Source organism: Anguilla anguilla, chromosome 11 (assembly GCF_013347855.1).
Source record: "Anguilla anguilla isolate fAngAng1 chromosome 11, fAngAng1.pri, whole genome shotgun sequence".
Taxonomy (NCBI): Eukaryota; Metazoa; Chordata; class Actinopteri; order Anguilliformes; family Anguillidae; genus Anguilla; species Anguilla anguilla.
The window spans coordinates 2,166,432-2,183,931 of record NC_049211.1 but is presented as its reverse complement, the minus strand read 5'-3'; the positions used below and the strand labels follow the sequence as shown (position 1 = coordinate 2,183,931).

At 44.6% G+C, this 17,500-nt stretch overlaps 2 protein-coding genes across 4 annotated transcripts in view; both read right to left on the bottom strand.

The window, feature by feature from the left end:
- Positions 1–11,763, bottom strand: part of LOC118208406 (segment polarity protein dishevelled homolog DVL-1-like) — a 50,620-nt gene extending 38,857 nt beyond the window's left edge. For both annotated transcript variants that reach the window (XM_035383052.1, XM_035383053.1), the window contains exon 1: positions 11,294–11,763. In XM_035383052.1, the coding sequence (XP_035238943.1) occupies positions 11,294–11,463 (170 nt within the window). In that variant the 5' untranslated portion in view covers positions 11,464–11,763. The remainder of the gene's footprint in view (positions 1–11,293) is intronic.
- A 2,916-nt stretch (positions 11,764–14,679) lies between these two features.
- LOC118207423 (matrix remodeling-associated protein 8-like) overlaps positions 14,680–17,500 on the bottom strand; it is a 20,001-nt gene continuing 17,180 nt past the window's right edge. Inside the window, exon 10 of one of the 2 annotated variants that reach the window (XM_035380981.1) lies at positions 14,680–16,424. In XM_035380981.1, the coding sequence (XP_035236872.1) occupies positions 16,396–16,424 (29 nt within the window). In that variant the 3' untranslated portion in view covers positions 14,680–16,395. The remainder of the gene's footprint in view (positions 16,425–17,500) is intronic. The other variant, XM_035380982.1, reaches the window with a different exon arrangement.

Below are 17,500 nucleotides of genomic sequence, written 5' to 3'. Positions count from 1 at the left end.
AACGTTGCAAAAGTAGGCCAATAACCCTACTGTGAAGTGTAAACATTTACAATTATACGACTGAACACACAAAGGACAATTTCTAACATTTCCCTAAACCTACAGTCTTATCAGATTGTAGTGATCTTATTAGCCAAGCAGAGTTAACAACATCTACCTCTGACATAGTACTTATGTGAAATGTAATTTACATTTAATTTACATTACATTAAATTTACACTGAATTAAGGTTTACTGCCGCTCAGACCAGGAATAAATAGTGTATTTGTATAATATCGCATGGCAGTGAGCATCCTGAGTCACAGTCGACACACTGCAGCTCTGCGACGGCTCAGAATGGAACAGCTGACGGGACATTATGAGGTCACAAAGGCCGCCGTTGCCCGGGGAACGAACCGCAGAAAGTGTCAGAAAACTCACTTTTTAAAATCTTGAGTGAAAACTGAAGAACTGCAGCTGCACAGCGTGTGGACCTGCAGTGCACCAGGCCTACAGAAGAGGTGGGCAGTGAGTGGACTTGCTTCTGCTTCTGACCTTAATTATGTAATTAGCCCTAATATTTATTGTATTATATTTATACGGTCCTGGGCTAATAATTGCTTAAACCTGCACCAACACCGGCCCGTTTGAGGGTTAGATAGGACACCCCCCCCAATACAGAGAGAGCTCAAATCACTGACCCTTCCCGATGTCATTATTACATACTTCCAAATAAATAAATTTTAAAAATTCCAAATTTATATAAAACACCAGCTATTCCCAAACCACAGAGAAAGGGCTAACAAACAGGCTCAAGTAAGGGGAAAATAGCTATTCACTGTAAAACACAAAATGGCTGGAACAGCATGCCTGGTATTTGTGGTCCCCTGAAGAAATATCTGATGGTAAACTAATACTCAGCTGATATACAGAACCACATTCCCCAAGCAGCCCTGACAAGCCAGTGTGTGTGGATGAGTTCACGTGGAGTGCATCAGTCTGCAATAATGCTTATGTGTGAGTGAGTGTGTGTGTGTGTGTGTGTGAGAGAGTGAGTGAGTGTGCATGAGTGTGAGTGTGTGTGTGTGAGAGAGAGAGTGAGTGAGTGTGCATGAGTGTGTGTGTGTGTGTGTGTGAGAGAGTGAGTGAGTGTGCATGAGTGTGAGAGTGTGTGTGTGTGAGAGAGAGAGAGTGAGTGAGTGTGCATGAGTGTGAGTGTGTGTGTGTGTGTGTGAGAGAGTGAGTGAGTGTGCATGAGTGTGAGAGTGTGTGTGTGTGTGTGTGAGAGAGAGTGAGTGAGTGTGCATGAGTGTGAGTGTATGTGTGTGTGTGTGTGTGTTGGGTAAGTAGGTGTGCTATGTATAGGTGTGTATATGGATGTTGGGTGAGTAGGTGTATGTGTGTATCAGTGAGAGAGTGTGTGCAAGTATGTGTGCATGCGTATTGTGTGTGTGGGTATATGTGTGTCGTGTGCTTGTGTGTTGTGTGTGTGGGTATATGTGTGTTGTGTGTGCGTGCGCGTGTGTGTTGTGTGTGCACGCACGTGTATGTGCATGTGTGTGTCGCAGCAGAAAGACGATCAGCAGTTGTCTGTACTGTACGCACAGCGCTGCAGATGTGTTTTGTTGGCGTGTGAAACGCTATAATTTGCATGTTCATGGGAATTACTGAGAGCTGAGGCTACAGACAGGGGAGACGGGGGATACATAGCATCTTTATTCCGTAATCATCCCACAACTGTTTCTCATTTATTTTTTCAAGATTAGTAAGCCATGCCAATTTTTTTATTTATTTATTTTTTTTAAAGACTCATCCTTTCCCAACAGATTCTTCTCTAAACTAACAGCATCTAATGAGGCGTTGTTATGTTTGCTCATCATTCCAAACAATTTAAGGATAACAAAAAAAAACGTCTGGCATTGCAAACCTGATCTCTCGAACTCACTCACGTTCATAATTATTTAAATGACCTTTTCATAAATTCCTCACACGACGTGATCCAGATTCTAAAATAATTATTCTTACGCAACGAGGTGAGAGGAAGTCGGGCACGGACAGGTGTAAATTCCTGTCACTCGCACGCCCGTTTAAGAGCGAGAACAAGCCGAGGGCGCTCAGAGGATTAGCGCTCCGGCTCCCTGTGTTAGCGCTGTGTTAGCGCTGTGTTAGCGCTCGGGCTCCCTGTGTTAGTGCTGTGTTAGCGCTCCGGCTCCCTGTGTTAGCGCTGTAGAAGCGCTCCAGCTCCCTGTGTTAGCGCTGTGTTAGCGCTGTGTTAGCGCTCGGGCTCCCTGTGTTAGCGCTGTGTTAGCGCTCGGGCTCCCTGTGTTAGCGCTGTGTTAGCGCTCCGGCTCCCTGTGTTAGCGCTCCGGCTCCCTGTGTTAGCGCTGTGTTAGTGCTCCGGCTCCCTGTGTTAGCGCTGTGTTAGCGCTCCGGCTCCCTGTGTTAGCGCTGTGTTAGCGCTCCGGCTCCCTGTGTTAGCGCTCCGGCTCCCTGTGTTAGCACTGTGTTAGCACTCCGGCTCCCTGTGTTAGCGCTGTGTTAGCGCTTGGGCTCCCTGTGTTAGCGCTGTGTTAGCGCTTGGGCTCCCTGTGTTAGCGCTGTGTTAGCGCTCCGGCTCCCTGTGTTAGCGCTGTGTTAGCGCTGTGGAAGCGCTACACCGCGTCTATCCAAACGCACATAGCACAGAGCTGACTCACACCTCACACTCCGCAGTGGGACAGAAGGCCAGGAATGTTTCTCAGTGTGTGTGTGTGTGTGTGTGTGTGTGTAGTGTGTGTGTGTGTGTGTGAGTGTATGTGTGTGTGCGTGTGTAGCATGTGTGTGTCCATGCGTGTGCGTGTGTGTGTGAGCATGTGTGTGTGTGTGTGTGTGAGTGTATGTGTATGTGTGTGTGTGTGTGTGTGTGTGTGCAGTGCTGCAGTCCTCCATGAACCCACACTGGAATGCGGGAAATCTACAAATGACAGAATGCTTCAAACTGCATTATATCGATGAGAAGTACGTGACACTGGGGTGGCAGTGTAGTGTAATGATTAGAGAACTGGGCTCGCAGCCTAAAGGTCATAGGTCATTACACACCCTGGGCAAAGGTACCTGCTTAGTTCACTCAGGGTAGCCTGAATTGCTTCAGTACATATCCAGCTGTATAAAGGGATGCTATGCGAAACTGTGCCAGTCACTCAGGATAAGCGTGTCTGCTAAACGCTTGAGCAGTATTTATATACAGGATAAATACAGTATTTATATACACGATAAATGCATACATGTATTTATGTACAGGCTATATATGACATCCATAAGTGGTGTGTACATACACCTACATACAAATGCACAACATTATAAGACTGCCACGCATGGTTACCATATGCAGATAAGACACATATAGCAACAGCCAGAGTGGCATTGAATTTACTGAGCATGTGGGTTAATTAAATGAGCACGTAGATACTCGTATTTCCTGATAACATTACATGTAACTGAAGACTAGAGGGCTGTTTTGATGTCCATATAAAAAGACATCAGCCTACTCATTAAAAGTTAAAACCACGAGAAAATCCGTATTAACATCGATGCGCACCAGACCGATTAAACACTCGTACTTCATCGAACGGAGTATTGTGTCGCGATGTGTCCAGACCGAGACGCAGCGCTAATGCGGTCCCGAGGGGGGAATTTCCCAGCGCGCGGTAACATAACCGTCCTCGTGCCGTTTATCCTCGCCTGATTTCGTCGGATTCTCTCGCGCGCGCTGCTCGCTGCAGGTGCCAGGCTTGGCAGAGCTTCCGGAAAGCCCCCGCGTTCCTGCGTTATGGCCCGGGCTAGCAGCGACTGCACTAACCGGCAGAATGTAGACAGATTAACGGCTGTCGGGAAGCGATTTCAGAGCTTTGACACTGATAGGAGAGGACGGCTAAAAATACCTCAAAAAAGTACCTGGGATATGTCTGATACGCGGCAGACAGACTGTCGGAGATGACTGGGACAGCAGGCACATGCTTTGAATACACACACGCGCACACAAATAAACACACACACACAAACATGCACACACACAAATACACTTACACACACACAAACACACCTGCACACGGATGCACACACAAATAAACACAAACACGCACACACGCACGCACGCACGCACACAGACACAAACATGCACGCACGCACACACAGAGACACACGCACACAAGCACGCACACGCGCACACAACAAAAGCAAAGTTTCTGTTAAAGCCAGTTGAGAGCCAGTTGAATTTGGGGAGAGAGATCTGAAAACAGACTTCAAATTATTAATTATAAAGTGTTAAATTATTTAAACTATTATAATAACATACTGAAAGGCCTTAATTAGAGAACAAAAATATGACAGTATCCTGCAGCAAACTGTCAGGACAACACAGTTCTATTAGTTTATTAGGAAAGAAAACTTAACAGATGAAAGTATAATTTTACGGAAGTTATGTAAAATTAATAAGCAAAACCATTATGGAATAAAAGTACACTAAATAATGACGGGGCCTATTTTTCTATGAAACAATTTCAGTATCTGAGATAGTTGGTGCTATCAGTTATGGCTGGTCAGGAGCACTCTGACAGAGATGAGACTGGAGTTCACTGCGCTGAGGAAAATCATATTTCACCCAGAGTCATAACACACACCATTTCAGGGCGTAAACGCTGCACATATTCCTCCAGATAAAGCATAAATTTGAGGAAATATTAAAGATCGTTCCCATTCCCTTCTGACACCTCATGATTTTCTCTAGATTTTAGCAATTCCTAGGACAGAAGAAGGGCTCTGATGTTTACAGGACTGTTCTGTAGCGGATGAATATTTCTGAGGACATATGCCAGCCAGGCCAGATGAGTATGTTGCATAATAAAAAACCTTTTAGTGTTAAATAACATCATGCGTTAATAAACATTTACATTTAATGACCAATTAGACTTAACATTAAAAGTTATGCAGAAAAGTTTTAAGTTACCTCTAACATAATCTCTCTCACTCTCTCCTTCCCACACACACAGAAAAATTTAAATTCTTCAAATGTTCACATACACTTAAATTCACACTGAGCGCACACCGGATTACCAGTGATCTAGGATAAGTAACTGAAGCCTGACAGACATACAGACAGACACACATGCAGACAGACAGATGCAAACACACATACATACACACACACACACACGCACACAAGCACACACACGCTCCCTCATACACACACACACAGTCCCATACATACACATACACACACACACACACATGCACAGTCCAATACACACACATACACAGTCCCATACACACATACACACACACACGCAAGCACACACACACACACGCACGCAAGCACAAAGACACTCCCTCATACACACATACATATACACACACACACACACACACACACACACACACGCAAGCACACACACACTCCCTCATACACACATATACACACACACACACACACACACGCACGCACTCTCACACACACACACAGGCACTCTCTCACACACACGCACACACACACACACACACACACACTCCTGACGCTGACATGCTGTAGATGCTATCAGGCTTGCCACTCATCTCCTCAGGAGCCAGAGGGCTGAACTCGGGCATTAGCAGCTTTCTCAGGATTAGCGCTTCACTCAGCGGCCATGATGCAACGCCACAGCACCGTGTGTGTGTGAGGGTGTGTGTGTGTGTGTGTGGGGGAGTGCGTGTGTGTGTTGTGTGTGTGAGTGTGTGTGCGTGTGCGTGTGTGTGTGTGTGTATGGGAGTTTGTGTGTGTGTGTGTGTGTATGGGACTGCGTGTGAGTGTATGTGTGTATGGGAGTGTGTGTGAGAGTGTGTGTATGGGAGTGTGTGTGTGTGAGTGTATGTGTGTATGGGAGTGTGTGTGTGTGTATGGGAGTGAGTGGATGGAGGGATTAGTGAACGTTTGTTTGTTTTGAACATAATGCCTGTCAAAGGCCAATGGGGCTGGGGCTGGGGCTGGGGCTGGGGGCGGGGGGGGGGGGGGCTGGGGCTGGAGGGGGGGGGGGGGGGGTTGGGAGTGCAGGCACTCAACTCAGGGCCACACAAGGCAAGGGGAAAAGTGGTAAAATGGGGGGTGAAGGCAGCGTGGGGTCGTGTCCCATAATCACTTCTCATATCCTGGATCCACTGTCATTTCAAAGTAATCAGTAATGGAAATCAGCCAGTAGGCAGCAGGTGTTTGTATCCAGGGGCGAATGTGTCACTCTCTCCTCAGGCATGTTCTTCAGCAACTGAATAACTGACACTTTGGTACGAACGGCTCGATCAAGCGCTATCAAACCTAATTTCAAACATACAATCATACAAACTTCATTCAGTCTCTCAGGAGAAGCTGAGATTGGCCACTTCAGCATTTTGTTTACTTTAATTTGAATATAACTGCCGGACATTTTAAATTTATCCAATCTGAGGGTTTCTGTTTTTAAACGGGGTCCATCTTACTGAGGCTACGCAGGTTTGGGCACCACATTTACTGACACAGTGGCAATGCCCCACCTAACTGGAGTTGAACTGGCAACCTCTCATTTATAGGTGCAGCACCTGAATGAAAACTCTGCACAGCCGGCTCAGGGCAGTACCTCAGCACCAGCTCACCTGCATGAGAGGGAGGCAAAGCAGGAGTCAGCCAGCATTACCCAGAGTTCCTTTCTTCTGCTCCCCGAGGTAGATGGATAGATAGTTTATTTCGGTCATTAACATTTTCTTTACAAAGATGAGTGTACATAGATATCAGTAAATAATAAGAAGTCATTTTTCCAAAAGGTGTATTAAAAAAAAAGAAACAATATTAAAATGATCGGAAAGGTGTAGGAAGAAGCCTTAGCTTATTTGACCTACCCTTCTTACAATATATCCTTAACCCTTGAGTAAGTTCAAAAAATGAACTTACAAAATAAAGCGAAATAAAATCAGCAGAAAGTACAGAGTAACAACGGACGAGATGCTGCTGAGTTCTATTAAGCTAGTGCCAATTTTGTTTTACGCTTTTCTGGGGGAGGGGGTGGATGGGGGGGGGTTGTTTTTTTTCTTCTTTGTGTCCTGTTATGACAGCAAAGCATTCAGGCCATTATTTTAAGCCATTTTACTGCCACTTCAAATCCTGCCTGAAGGCTCCATTACCCAACCCCCCCACAACCCTGCCCCCCCCCCCACCCCCATCCCCCAAAGGGCCTCTCTGTGTGCTTTCAGGAGTGGTCATTTGTGACTAACACACACACACACACACAGACACAGACACACATACACACACACACACACACACACCCCCCCCCCCCCCCCGTGTGTGACCATGTGCTCATACTCTACACACTGCTACTCTACTCCTACACGCTGCTCTCACACATTAGACATTGCGCTGCTGCTGGCTCCTGAGTCACATGGGCAGAGGTCCAGCCACAGGAGCAGGTGTATTCATGTTTATGCGCCACCTGCTGCCCCCCCCCCCCCCTCGCCTCACCAGTCCTGATCGTGGAGCACAGATCTTACCCGCATGTTCCTGTTGTATTTACTGGGTGGTTACCTAGTTACTCAGCTCACACGGAACCTTAGCCAATCACACACTCTGTACCATGACTAATATCGGCTCCTCATTCAGTCCCACTGACTTCCAATTCGCCATTTCTCTCAGTTTTACTTTTCTTCCTTTCTTTTTTACTCATGCACCGCTTCGGTCATGTATAAATCACCTTTGAACCTGGGGCTGCTCCCCTTCACTGCGTTTCTGGCTCGGTGCTGTGGCCTGTCCAGCCTGGTGATTCTGTACTGTTACAGTGGCACAGCTACATCCATGCTCTTGTCATCCAGCCCATGCTTCACCTCTGAGCGTAAAGCTGGCCCGTAAGTGACATCGGTGGGTGACAGTGACTGGCACGAGCGTCCCCATTGGCTGCTGGTTTCATAGCAACCAAGCAGGTGGGTCAGTAGAGTTTTAAATTCTGACAGCAGTTCCTCAGAAGGTCCAGCACCTGCGCACCTGCGCCAGCACTGACACTGTAGATCGTGGAGACCAGCCGACAGCCGATTGGTCGAGCAGTAAGTGTCGCAGGCCTGGTGGACAATAGCAGGACAGTGACGCCAGAGGGAAAACACAGAGGGCTTGCTCGGGGAAATGGGCAAACACCGTCTCCTCCCCCGCCCCCCTGTTAAAATGACCCTCCCCCTCGTTAAAAAGGCAGACTGACACATCTTCAGATCCGGAATTCAAATGTTCCTGCAGACCTTCTGGAGCTGTATTTACACTTTTCCAGCGGCGAGCGTTACATTATGACCTCAAAGACGCGCCGCAAACTCGCGAGAAATACTGCTTCACAAACTGAAAAGGGCTCGAGCTCGGCCAATAAGAGCCTGACAGGCGCTGGAGTCATCTCTGATGCGTTTCAGATCATCTTCTTATCGGAGGGCAATCTAATGTAGCCTGGGCCACCGTTACTGGGGCAAACAAATACACTGTCCTGGGCCCTGGGGGCGGGGGGGATTGGGGGGGGGGGGCAGAGCTTGTGGTAAATATTACTGTCCCAGGTCCTGGGGGGGGGGGTGGGTATTACTGTGGTAAATATTACTGTCGCAGGCCCAAGATATAATATAACTTTGCCCCAGGCCCAGGAACTTCACCCAGCAGCGCTGAACGCAGCCCAAGCCTGGAGAACGAACTCCTCACATGCCTCTTACAGCCTGGCTGTACTAAACATGCGTCTGGGAAGCTGAAGTCCTGCTCCGCGGGGTTCATTACATAGAAAACCCCGGGACGCACGCGTTGAATCCCGACCCCACCCTCCCAGGAGGTGACCTTTGAACTCGGGTCTATTCAGGGCTGACATGTCATTTGAATGTGGGTGGGGCAATGTCACAGGGGGGAAAAGAGCTGCCAATCAGATTGGCTTGTCTCGCCATAAGTTCCCTAAACCAGTCTGGGGACATTTTTCTTGCCAAAACTGAAAGTATATTAAAGTAAACGTTAACGCACCCAAGAAAAAATAAAATAAAAATCATACACTTTCAGGGACCTGTCAGACAGTGAGGCTCTGTGCCTCATTTCTGTTCAATAAAGTTGAGCAGAGCAGGACACACAACAGCGCAATCCAGGAACTTTCAGAGACTAAAATGATGTGTCAGCAAAGCATGAAGGCAAACCAAATTGCTTTATCGTTTGAAAATAATTTACAACTAAACTGTCCCTTAATTACTTCAATAAACGAGGCCCTTATTCCATAGAAAAACGAAATGAAAATGAAAGTGTCTGCTAAATGCCTGTAATGAAATGATATACTAGATCAATAAGAGATTAAACGTTCTCTATCCCGTGAAATATGCCTAGCCATAGAACGACATACTACCATGAAGACATTACATAGTCCAGAATTAAAAACCTCGAGTCCCCTAACACCCTATACAAATATCACTAACATAGCCAATCATAATTTAGATTTAAAAGGCTACATTTTGGATAACGTTAATGTAAATACCTAATATTCCACTTGTTTACAATTTCCTGATTATAGTCCAACAGTTCACACAAACCAACGGAAAAACAAGCATTCCACATTCCAGCTTTAGTGTGAAATACAGTCTTATGCAAATCCCGAGAGTGGGAGAGCAACTTCACCAACAGGCTTAATTGTTGCTACCAGTGACACGGTTAAATGCATTATTCATATACTTTCCCAGAATGCATTTATAATAAATGACAAGGCTACTTTCATGTGTCTTTTTTTTTTTTTTTTTAAACCACAAAGTGCGCATAGCTTTCGGCACATTCGCTCTCCCAAATTTCGCGTTGTTCATATCGATCCCCGGATTAGTGAAGTGAAAGGTTGAATAAGGCCTTTCCAGCGCGTGCCAGAGCTGTCACTACTCCCGGCAGGCCGTCAGTCCCCGGTTCTCGCCTCCGTTCGGGGAGTGCTCTTCTCCCGGGCAGCCATGTTAACACTCCGGGCGTTGCAGCGAATTGTGCGGCCTGGCGCAGGCTTTTCCGAACCTACCGCACTGCAACTTCAATCGCACAGACCTGTGCTATCGCAAGCTTTGTTGTCGCAACCGCTTTTTAAAGCAAAGGAAAGGAACGACACTTCACATTTAAAAACACATACTAGCCTCGTGGCCACAAGTCGAATAAAACACACGGCACTGTGGTACGCTCAGCACATACAGTTTAACCTTTACCAAACCCACAAACACTTTTATAGAAATCAAACTAGCCGCCTTTGGGTAAATGATATTTAAGCCGTGAAAAGATAAACGCGCCTGCACTGCCTCACAAGCAACGCGTCCTCACAACAAAACACACTTCTGAACAGGGACGAAGTAGCCTACCAGTTACAGGGTGTCTGTAAACACGTTCGCCCAGAAAACAGCGAAACGTGGAGGATAATGACACGCAATAATAAAAGGAATGTCAGGCTTTCTTTTATTAAAAAATATTAAATTGATTCAACAACACGAAGTGGGCACACATTAACCCATGCCTATCAAGCGTTAAGGCAAGGGAACTACACTGTGACAAAGCATAGCTAGAATTTTTCTAAATTGCTTCAAGCAAAAGATAAACAGTGGTCCTAGTATTATATAGGCTAGACCCCACGGCAGATTGTAGCTCCCTCGGTGATTAGATTTAGCCTTTCTACATAATCAATCACGGAGAAGCTGTGCAAATCAGTTAAGAAAACCATAAAAATATGCAGCTGCTGTAGCCGTATATGTTATGCATGCATTGCAAACTTCAGAACCAAGGCACACCACTGGCTCGGTGGCTGTCATGGTACTCGAAACACAAACGCAACAACTAAAGAGTATAAAGCACTGAAGCGAACTGTAAAATACACAATGACAAACTAGCTAAAAACGAATCGCTACATGTTTAAGTACAAAGTGAGATCCAATATTGCCGTGCCCTTTTTAACTTAAGAACTGTCATTCTCGCAGACGTATAAGCTGACCAATTTTCACACCACTAAAATCGTTTCAGCGCCTGGTGTGCCGAGACCACAGACTGCAGTGTTAATTCGACAACCGGCCCAGTGAAATGAAAACGCACAAAATCAAAACAAGTGCCAATCAGCCTTTAAAACAACTATTGTTGACCGACTATGGGGGAGGTACGCCCGTAACACGTCGGGGGCTGTCATTATTCAGTAATTATGATGGAAACAGGGAGAAAAAAAAACATGGAACCAGCCCACAAAGACTGTACAACAAGAAAGCAATCAAAGAACTAGCCAACAGAAAGAACAACAGAACAGGAGAAATCAATAAACTGACGAAATGAACTGACGTTACTCACCCAAAATCCTGGTCCATAGATTTAAAGAAGAATTTGTAGTTGTTGACCGGACGATTGTTAAGGACATTTTTGAAATCTGCTAAAGTGACTTTCTCTGGAGAAACTGCCAATTTCACTAAATACGGAGTTTCCTCCTCATCTATATGATAGATTATTTTAGTTTCCGCCATGAGTAACGTTATGTCGATAAAACAATCATTGGATCAGAGCAGGGAAAAGACCAGTGGCTGTACAACGCAAACCATAGCTAGCTAGCCTGTCGAATGCAAATTATGACGGTGGCTGTCGACGGCATTGGCAAATAAATATACTATATCTATAGCCTGTACTCCACGCTAAAGAAATAAATAACCCCGTCTTTGGCAGCACTAGCAGAGAAACATCGAGACTCGGGGTGTCTCGGTTGCGATGTCTGACAGTGCACACGGTGGAACAGCCCGCAGTGAAACAGGAAGGGACGGTTCACATCCTTGCGAGACAGTTTGGAACACAGCTCGTTTTCCAGCTATTTCCAAAGCCAGTGCTGCCATCTAGCGGTGCAACGGGGCTATTCGATGTGTCAGTTTAATTTGGACTACAGTGAGTATATGTGCATTGCTTGCTGTTTGGCACTAATACTCGAATTACATTTTGGTAGTGTGCAGGCTATATGAATATTCCAAGAGTAATCCTGTATTTTATTTAGTCTCATACCCTTCAGTGCATACTTATATTTTTAGCCAATCTATATAATCAACTCTACCCACTGGTCATTCATATGGATTTCCACATCGCTATAAATCACACCAGTTTGATTATTATGTTATGATTGTGATGATTTTGCACACTGATCAACCTTTACCAACCTCTAGCAGCTAACGGGAAAGTAGGACTACTTTCATAAATGTCCACTTGCCCATTATGATAGTTATATAATATTAATAATCATTATAGCTACTGGATCTACAATTGGGTTAAGAGTAAATAAAGTGTAATGTTACTGACTTTTTCAGAGCAAGCACATGTGAAATATGTTTCTAGAATCCTCTCATAATGTTTGAACATTATATGTAGCCCACGTTAACAAAACCGAAATAGGTTGACATGGATAATTGTTCAGTGCTGCAGATGTGTTACAACCATTCGGCCACTTCAATGTATTCCCGTTCAGGAATGCGCAATTACCATTGTTCGACAGCAGAGGGCAGCCTTCTATCAGAAACCATTGCATCGCCCAGCACTTAAAGAACGGGTATTAGTGTGGACAAGCCTTTCGCTCGATTGATAAACTATACCCCCGCTGAAAATTCCAGCTAAGACCAGCTGGGGATTCTAGACTGGCTTAAGCGACACTTCCAGCGGGTCAAAGCTGGACTTTGACTGGTCGAATCTGGTTAAAGCTGGTAGAGTACGCTAGTGCCCAAAATAGTGGGCTAGCAGACTACAGGCTGGTCAGCTGGTCAACCAACTGAAACCAGCTAGAAGCGTCAAAACCACGGCTTAAACCAGCTTGACCGGCTGAGGCTGGTTCAAGATGGAATATTCAGCAGGGACGGTAATGTTTGGAACTTTCACAAATATGTTTTAAATAGTGCACCTTTAAGAAGTTGACGAACACCGTGTCAGTCCAACCCGCGGGCAAATTGTAGTCTCAGCAGTTCCAGGGGTCCACCCAACAGGTACTCCCATTTTTCTCGTTTAATGTCGTGCTGCTTTTGTGTTTTTAAATCATAGTCACGAATCTTTTGTGAATGTCAACTCTCTCCTGGTCCACATTTTAAGACCAGGGATGTGACACAGAAATATGATATATTACACACCAGTGGAAGTCTCAGTTTATTTCTGTCTCGGACTGTCTTCCCGGTGATGAAACCCTACAGTTATTCCCACAGCGAGTCGTAAACGTTGGCTCGCAAAAATATTGATCTGACTTCCATCTGCTTAGATTCCTCGCGGCCCACGCACAAATGCAAAAATATTGGGACAGTGACACATTTAAAAAAAAAAAATTTTTGCTTTTGTTTCTCAACATGAGAGCCAAATGAGGGTCAATGCTGAAAAAAGCAGGTCATCATGGGGCTAAAAAATCCGAATACACTGATCAGAGACAGAATCAAAACATTGGGTGTGTCAAAATCAACTGTTTGATACATTGGTAGGAAGTAACACACTGGTGAGTTCAGCAATAGCAAACAGCCTGGAAGACCACTGTAGTGGACAACAGAAGAATACATTCAATTGTGAAGAAAAACCCCTTTTCAAGGGGACTACACCAGAGCCAAAAAGTAGAACGCTCATGACTGGCCAAGTCAATCACAGTTCCTAAATCCAACTGAACACGTGTTTCACCGGCTGAAGGCAAAAATCCCCAGAAACAAACAGGGTCTGAAGATTGCTGCAGTACAGACCTGGTAGAGCACCACCAGGAAACGTGTATGGGTAGCAGACTTCAGGCAGTCATCAAATGCAAAGGATTTGTAACCAAATGTGTTGTCTTTAAGATTAAGTTAATTTGTCCCATTACTTTTGCTCTCCTAAAATGGGGAATTTTTCACTTCATATTCATAGTTTAATTTCAAATCCAATGTGCTGTAGCAGAGCCAAAACAACAACAAAAATGTCACTGTCCCAATATTTTTGCATTTAACTATATATTTATAGTGATAACAACAACAAAAAACATCAACACCAGGCTCCTACTTTCGTGCGTTACTCTCGGTCGAGCTTTTTGGGTCTGGATATTGTGGCCACACATTCCGAAGAAATTAGGCCAGACTTGGCACTTCCTGAACGTATTTTAACAGTGAGAAAATACGCGCCTGCTGTTGCGATTTAAGACAGACCAGGGACCAGACGTCGCTGTGAACTTTTACGAAAGAAGAAGACGCACGAAAGGATTTGTAATAGGCAGTATTCCAGTAGAGCCCAACAATAACATTTTTTTTTTAAATCAGAGAATATACTTCAATAACGTTTTAATTTGGCGCGTGGTATTAACGCGGTACAAAAAAAGAATCGCTTTTGGACAGTTTCCCCATCCACCCAAACACGATTATTGAAAACAGTAATTACATTCTTGCAAGGTGGGTATGCCAAAAATAAGTAGACTGCCTGGAGTATACTGGTCGCGTGGGTGGCACGAGCTGACATACAGAATGGATCGCGTGAGTATAGCATGTCAAAATAATTCTTTTGTTAAGACATAACATCACTGCGCAGGCGCCAATGCTCGCTATCGTCCACCAGGTGGGGTGAATTCATTCACATGGATGGCTAAAACTTTTTTTTTCCAACAAGGGTAAACTGGATTTTCGAGAGCATACCCAGCTTGCACAAGAATGTAATCGCTGTTCTCATTGAAGTTGTCATAAGTTACGAATACAAAAACAGAAAGTCCGGGATCCAGCTGTTTTATGAGAATATTTATTATTTTAAAATACAATTTCATCAACTTCTGTAGTCTTAAAAAAAATCTTATAGCCCCCTGCTGATTGTGTTACCTTTTGACATTGGATGTAGGTGAACTACGGTTAGTGTCCAAGCAACCATTAAACAGGATGCCTTTCCCCAGCAAGGGAAACAGTCACTGCCACCAAGCCTCTCATTGGTCAACACAATCAGAGATGACCAATCACAAAAGCCTAGGGAAACAGGGCTTCACCTTGGCTTTGCAGGCTGAACGTACACAAGAGGAACTATTGTGGCAAGAGACAGACTTCCACTCGCCTACATCACTACAACAGGGTACATCAGTAGAGGGAGAGACAGAGAAAAAAAACAACATGTTTCTCTCAGTCAAGGCACTTTACATTCGTGCAGGGAGTAATTTCAAATGTTTCCTCATGAAAAGTTTTCCTGGCAGTTGCAATGTCCTCCTCCAGCATTGAGGGGGCGTTTGTTTTAGAGCCTTGCCTGAAGAGGCCCATCAGACAGGACTGCACAGTTAATGTGTTCTCTTTGATTACACATGATGGGGCCAATGTTCTTAAGGCAAAGACCACTGCCCAGGAGGTGCAAAGTTCGAGGGTCAGAGAGTAAAAGTCCCGCCACATGTTTCTTCCACCCATGAACTCAGCCAGCCGATTTCACTAATGAGTTCGTCCTCCTGACAGAAGAATTGTGCTAATCAGCAAGTCCAGGTGACTGGAACAAAACACTGAGGAGGACTTTTACTTCCTGGACCTGGATCTTCCACCTCTGGGAGAGTTTGGACGGGTTTAAGCACAGGAGTGAAGGAACGCAGTATCCTTTATGGAACGGCCGTGAACACCATGCTCTGCTGTTTTACCTCATACTCAAAGGGATGCACAATGGCACAAGCTGTCCCGTCTTAAATAATAACAAAATAATAATAAAAAAACAAAAAATCGGAAAAAGATTCAGCAGTTTAACAGAAATTTATATAAAAAAGAAAAAAAAAAAAAAAAGACAAAAAGAATGACTGTGCTCTTTGCCAATAATATTAGGAAGGACAGTTTCACGAGTGTAATTCATTCTCTCTGGCTACTCTTACTAAGTCAGGAATTTTACTTCTTCCAGTAAATCTTGGTCCAGACAAGATAAAATGTCAATAATTACATAAAAAAAACCTCCAAACGAATACACAGAAAGAAAGGACTATTGTGTTGCAATAGGTAACTACAATAATAATAATGATAATAATAATATAATAACAACAGCAATTATAATAATAATAAAAACACAAGGGCAATTATTTGTCCAAAGTACACTATAAGAGCCTTTCTACTGTTATGCTATAAAAACAATGTTACATTGACATAAATGTATACGTTATCAAAAAATATACAAGTAGGCAGATTTAGCCCTTAGGTGAAAATTCGTTTTATACAAAATGAGTTCTGTAGTTTATCCCTGTTAAAAAAAAGTCAAACAGCATTGAAAAGGGTCAGAGGCTGCTGCCTTTTACAAAAAAAACAAAAAACAAACAAAAAAACAGATACAATCTCAATAAGACAGCGAAACCAAAGAATAACAGAGTCCTCTTTTCTCTCCCTTCTACCCGTATTCATCCCATCCTCCCCCTTTCTCATCCCTTTCTTTTTGTGTACCTCTCTCTTCCTCCTCCTGTACCTACCCTGGGCCAGCCAGAGACACAGCAGGCCTCATTTCCACGTCTTTCTGTCCATATCTGCTGATGGAGAGAAGAAAGGGAAAGAGAGAGAGAGAGAGGAAGAGAGAGAGCAAGAGAGAGAGATGAAGAGAGAGAGCGAGAGAGAGAGAGGAAGAGAGAGAGCGAGAGAGAGAGCAATAAAGATGAAGGGGGGAGAGAGGGGAACAGAGATCAGAAAAACCACAAGGTAATTATATTCTTTAAAAATTTAAAGGGGCAGTTCACCCAAAAATGAAACTAAGCCATGTTTCCACCAACCCAGCAGTATCTTTCCATCCAGATAGTTTTGCTGAAATGTGATGCTTTAAAGCGGGACAAAGATGGACCCACAAGGTGAAAACTCCCCATGTTTCAACAAAACTGGATGCACAGATACTACTCTGGCAAAGTGGGGACACACCTTAATTTAATTTTTGGGGGAACTGCCCCTTTAAATTTGGGTCTATATCTATATAATCTCCCTATGTGGGTGGGGTTGGGTTTTCCACTACGGGACTTTTTGGACTGCGATGCCGTGTTTTTCCACTTCGCTTTGTCTGAACGAAGTAGAAAAATACAGGAGGGCAGAAAGTCTGCTCTTCTGCTTAAAAAAACATAATTAGCTTTATTCAAATGGTAAAACACTGGTATGCTAAAGCACACAGAACGCATTGACAGCACAGTAAACAATAAAATAACAATAAAAACGAGGATATAAGTAGACCTATCGTAGGGACAGCGTGATGTGCAGCTCACCCACACTGCAACGGGAGTGTCTCTCTGACACATAGCACCACAGTTTTCTTTACATCAAGACAAAAGACAAGGTAAACAGCTAAACAGCTTGGGGTGGGGGTGGGGATGTGGGGGTGGGGGTGTGGAGGGATGGGATGGGGATTGAGGCACCATCCCCTATAATCTAATCAGTGCAGCTCTTTGTTCTCAAACTTAAATATCCACATAAACAAAGAACTCAGATTTCAAAGACTTCTCTTTCTTCCCCCCTTCGCGCCCCGACAGGTCTGTGGATTTGAGACGGTGTGTGAGGGTGAGAGACGGTGTGTGAGGGTGAGAGACGGTGTGTGAGGGTGAGAGACGGTGTGTGAGGGTGTGTGAGG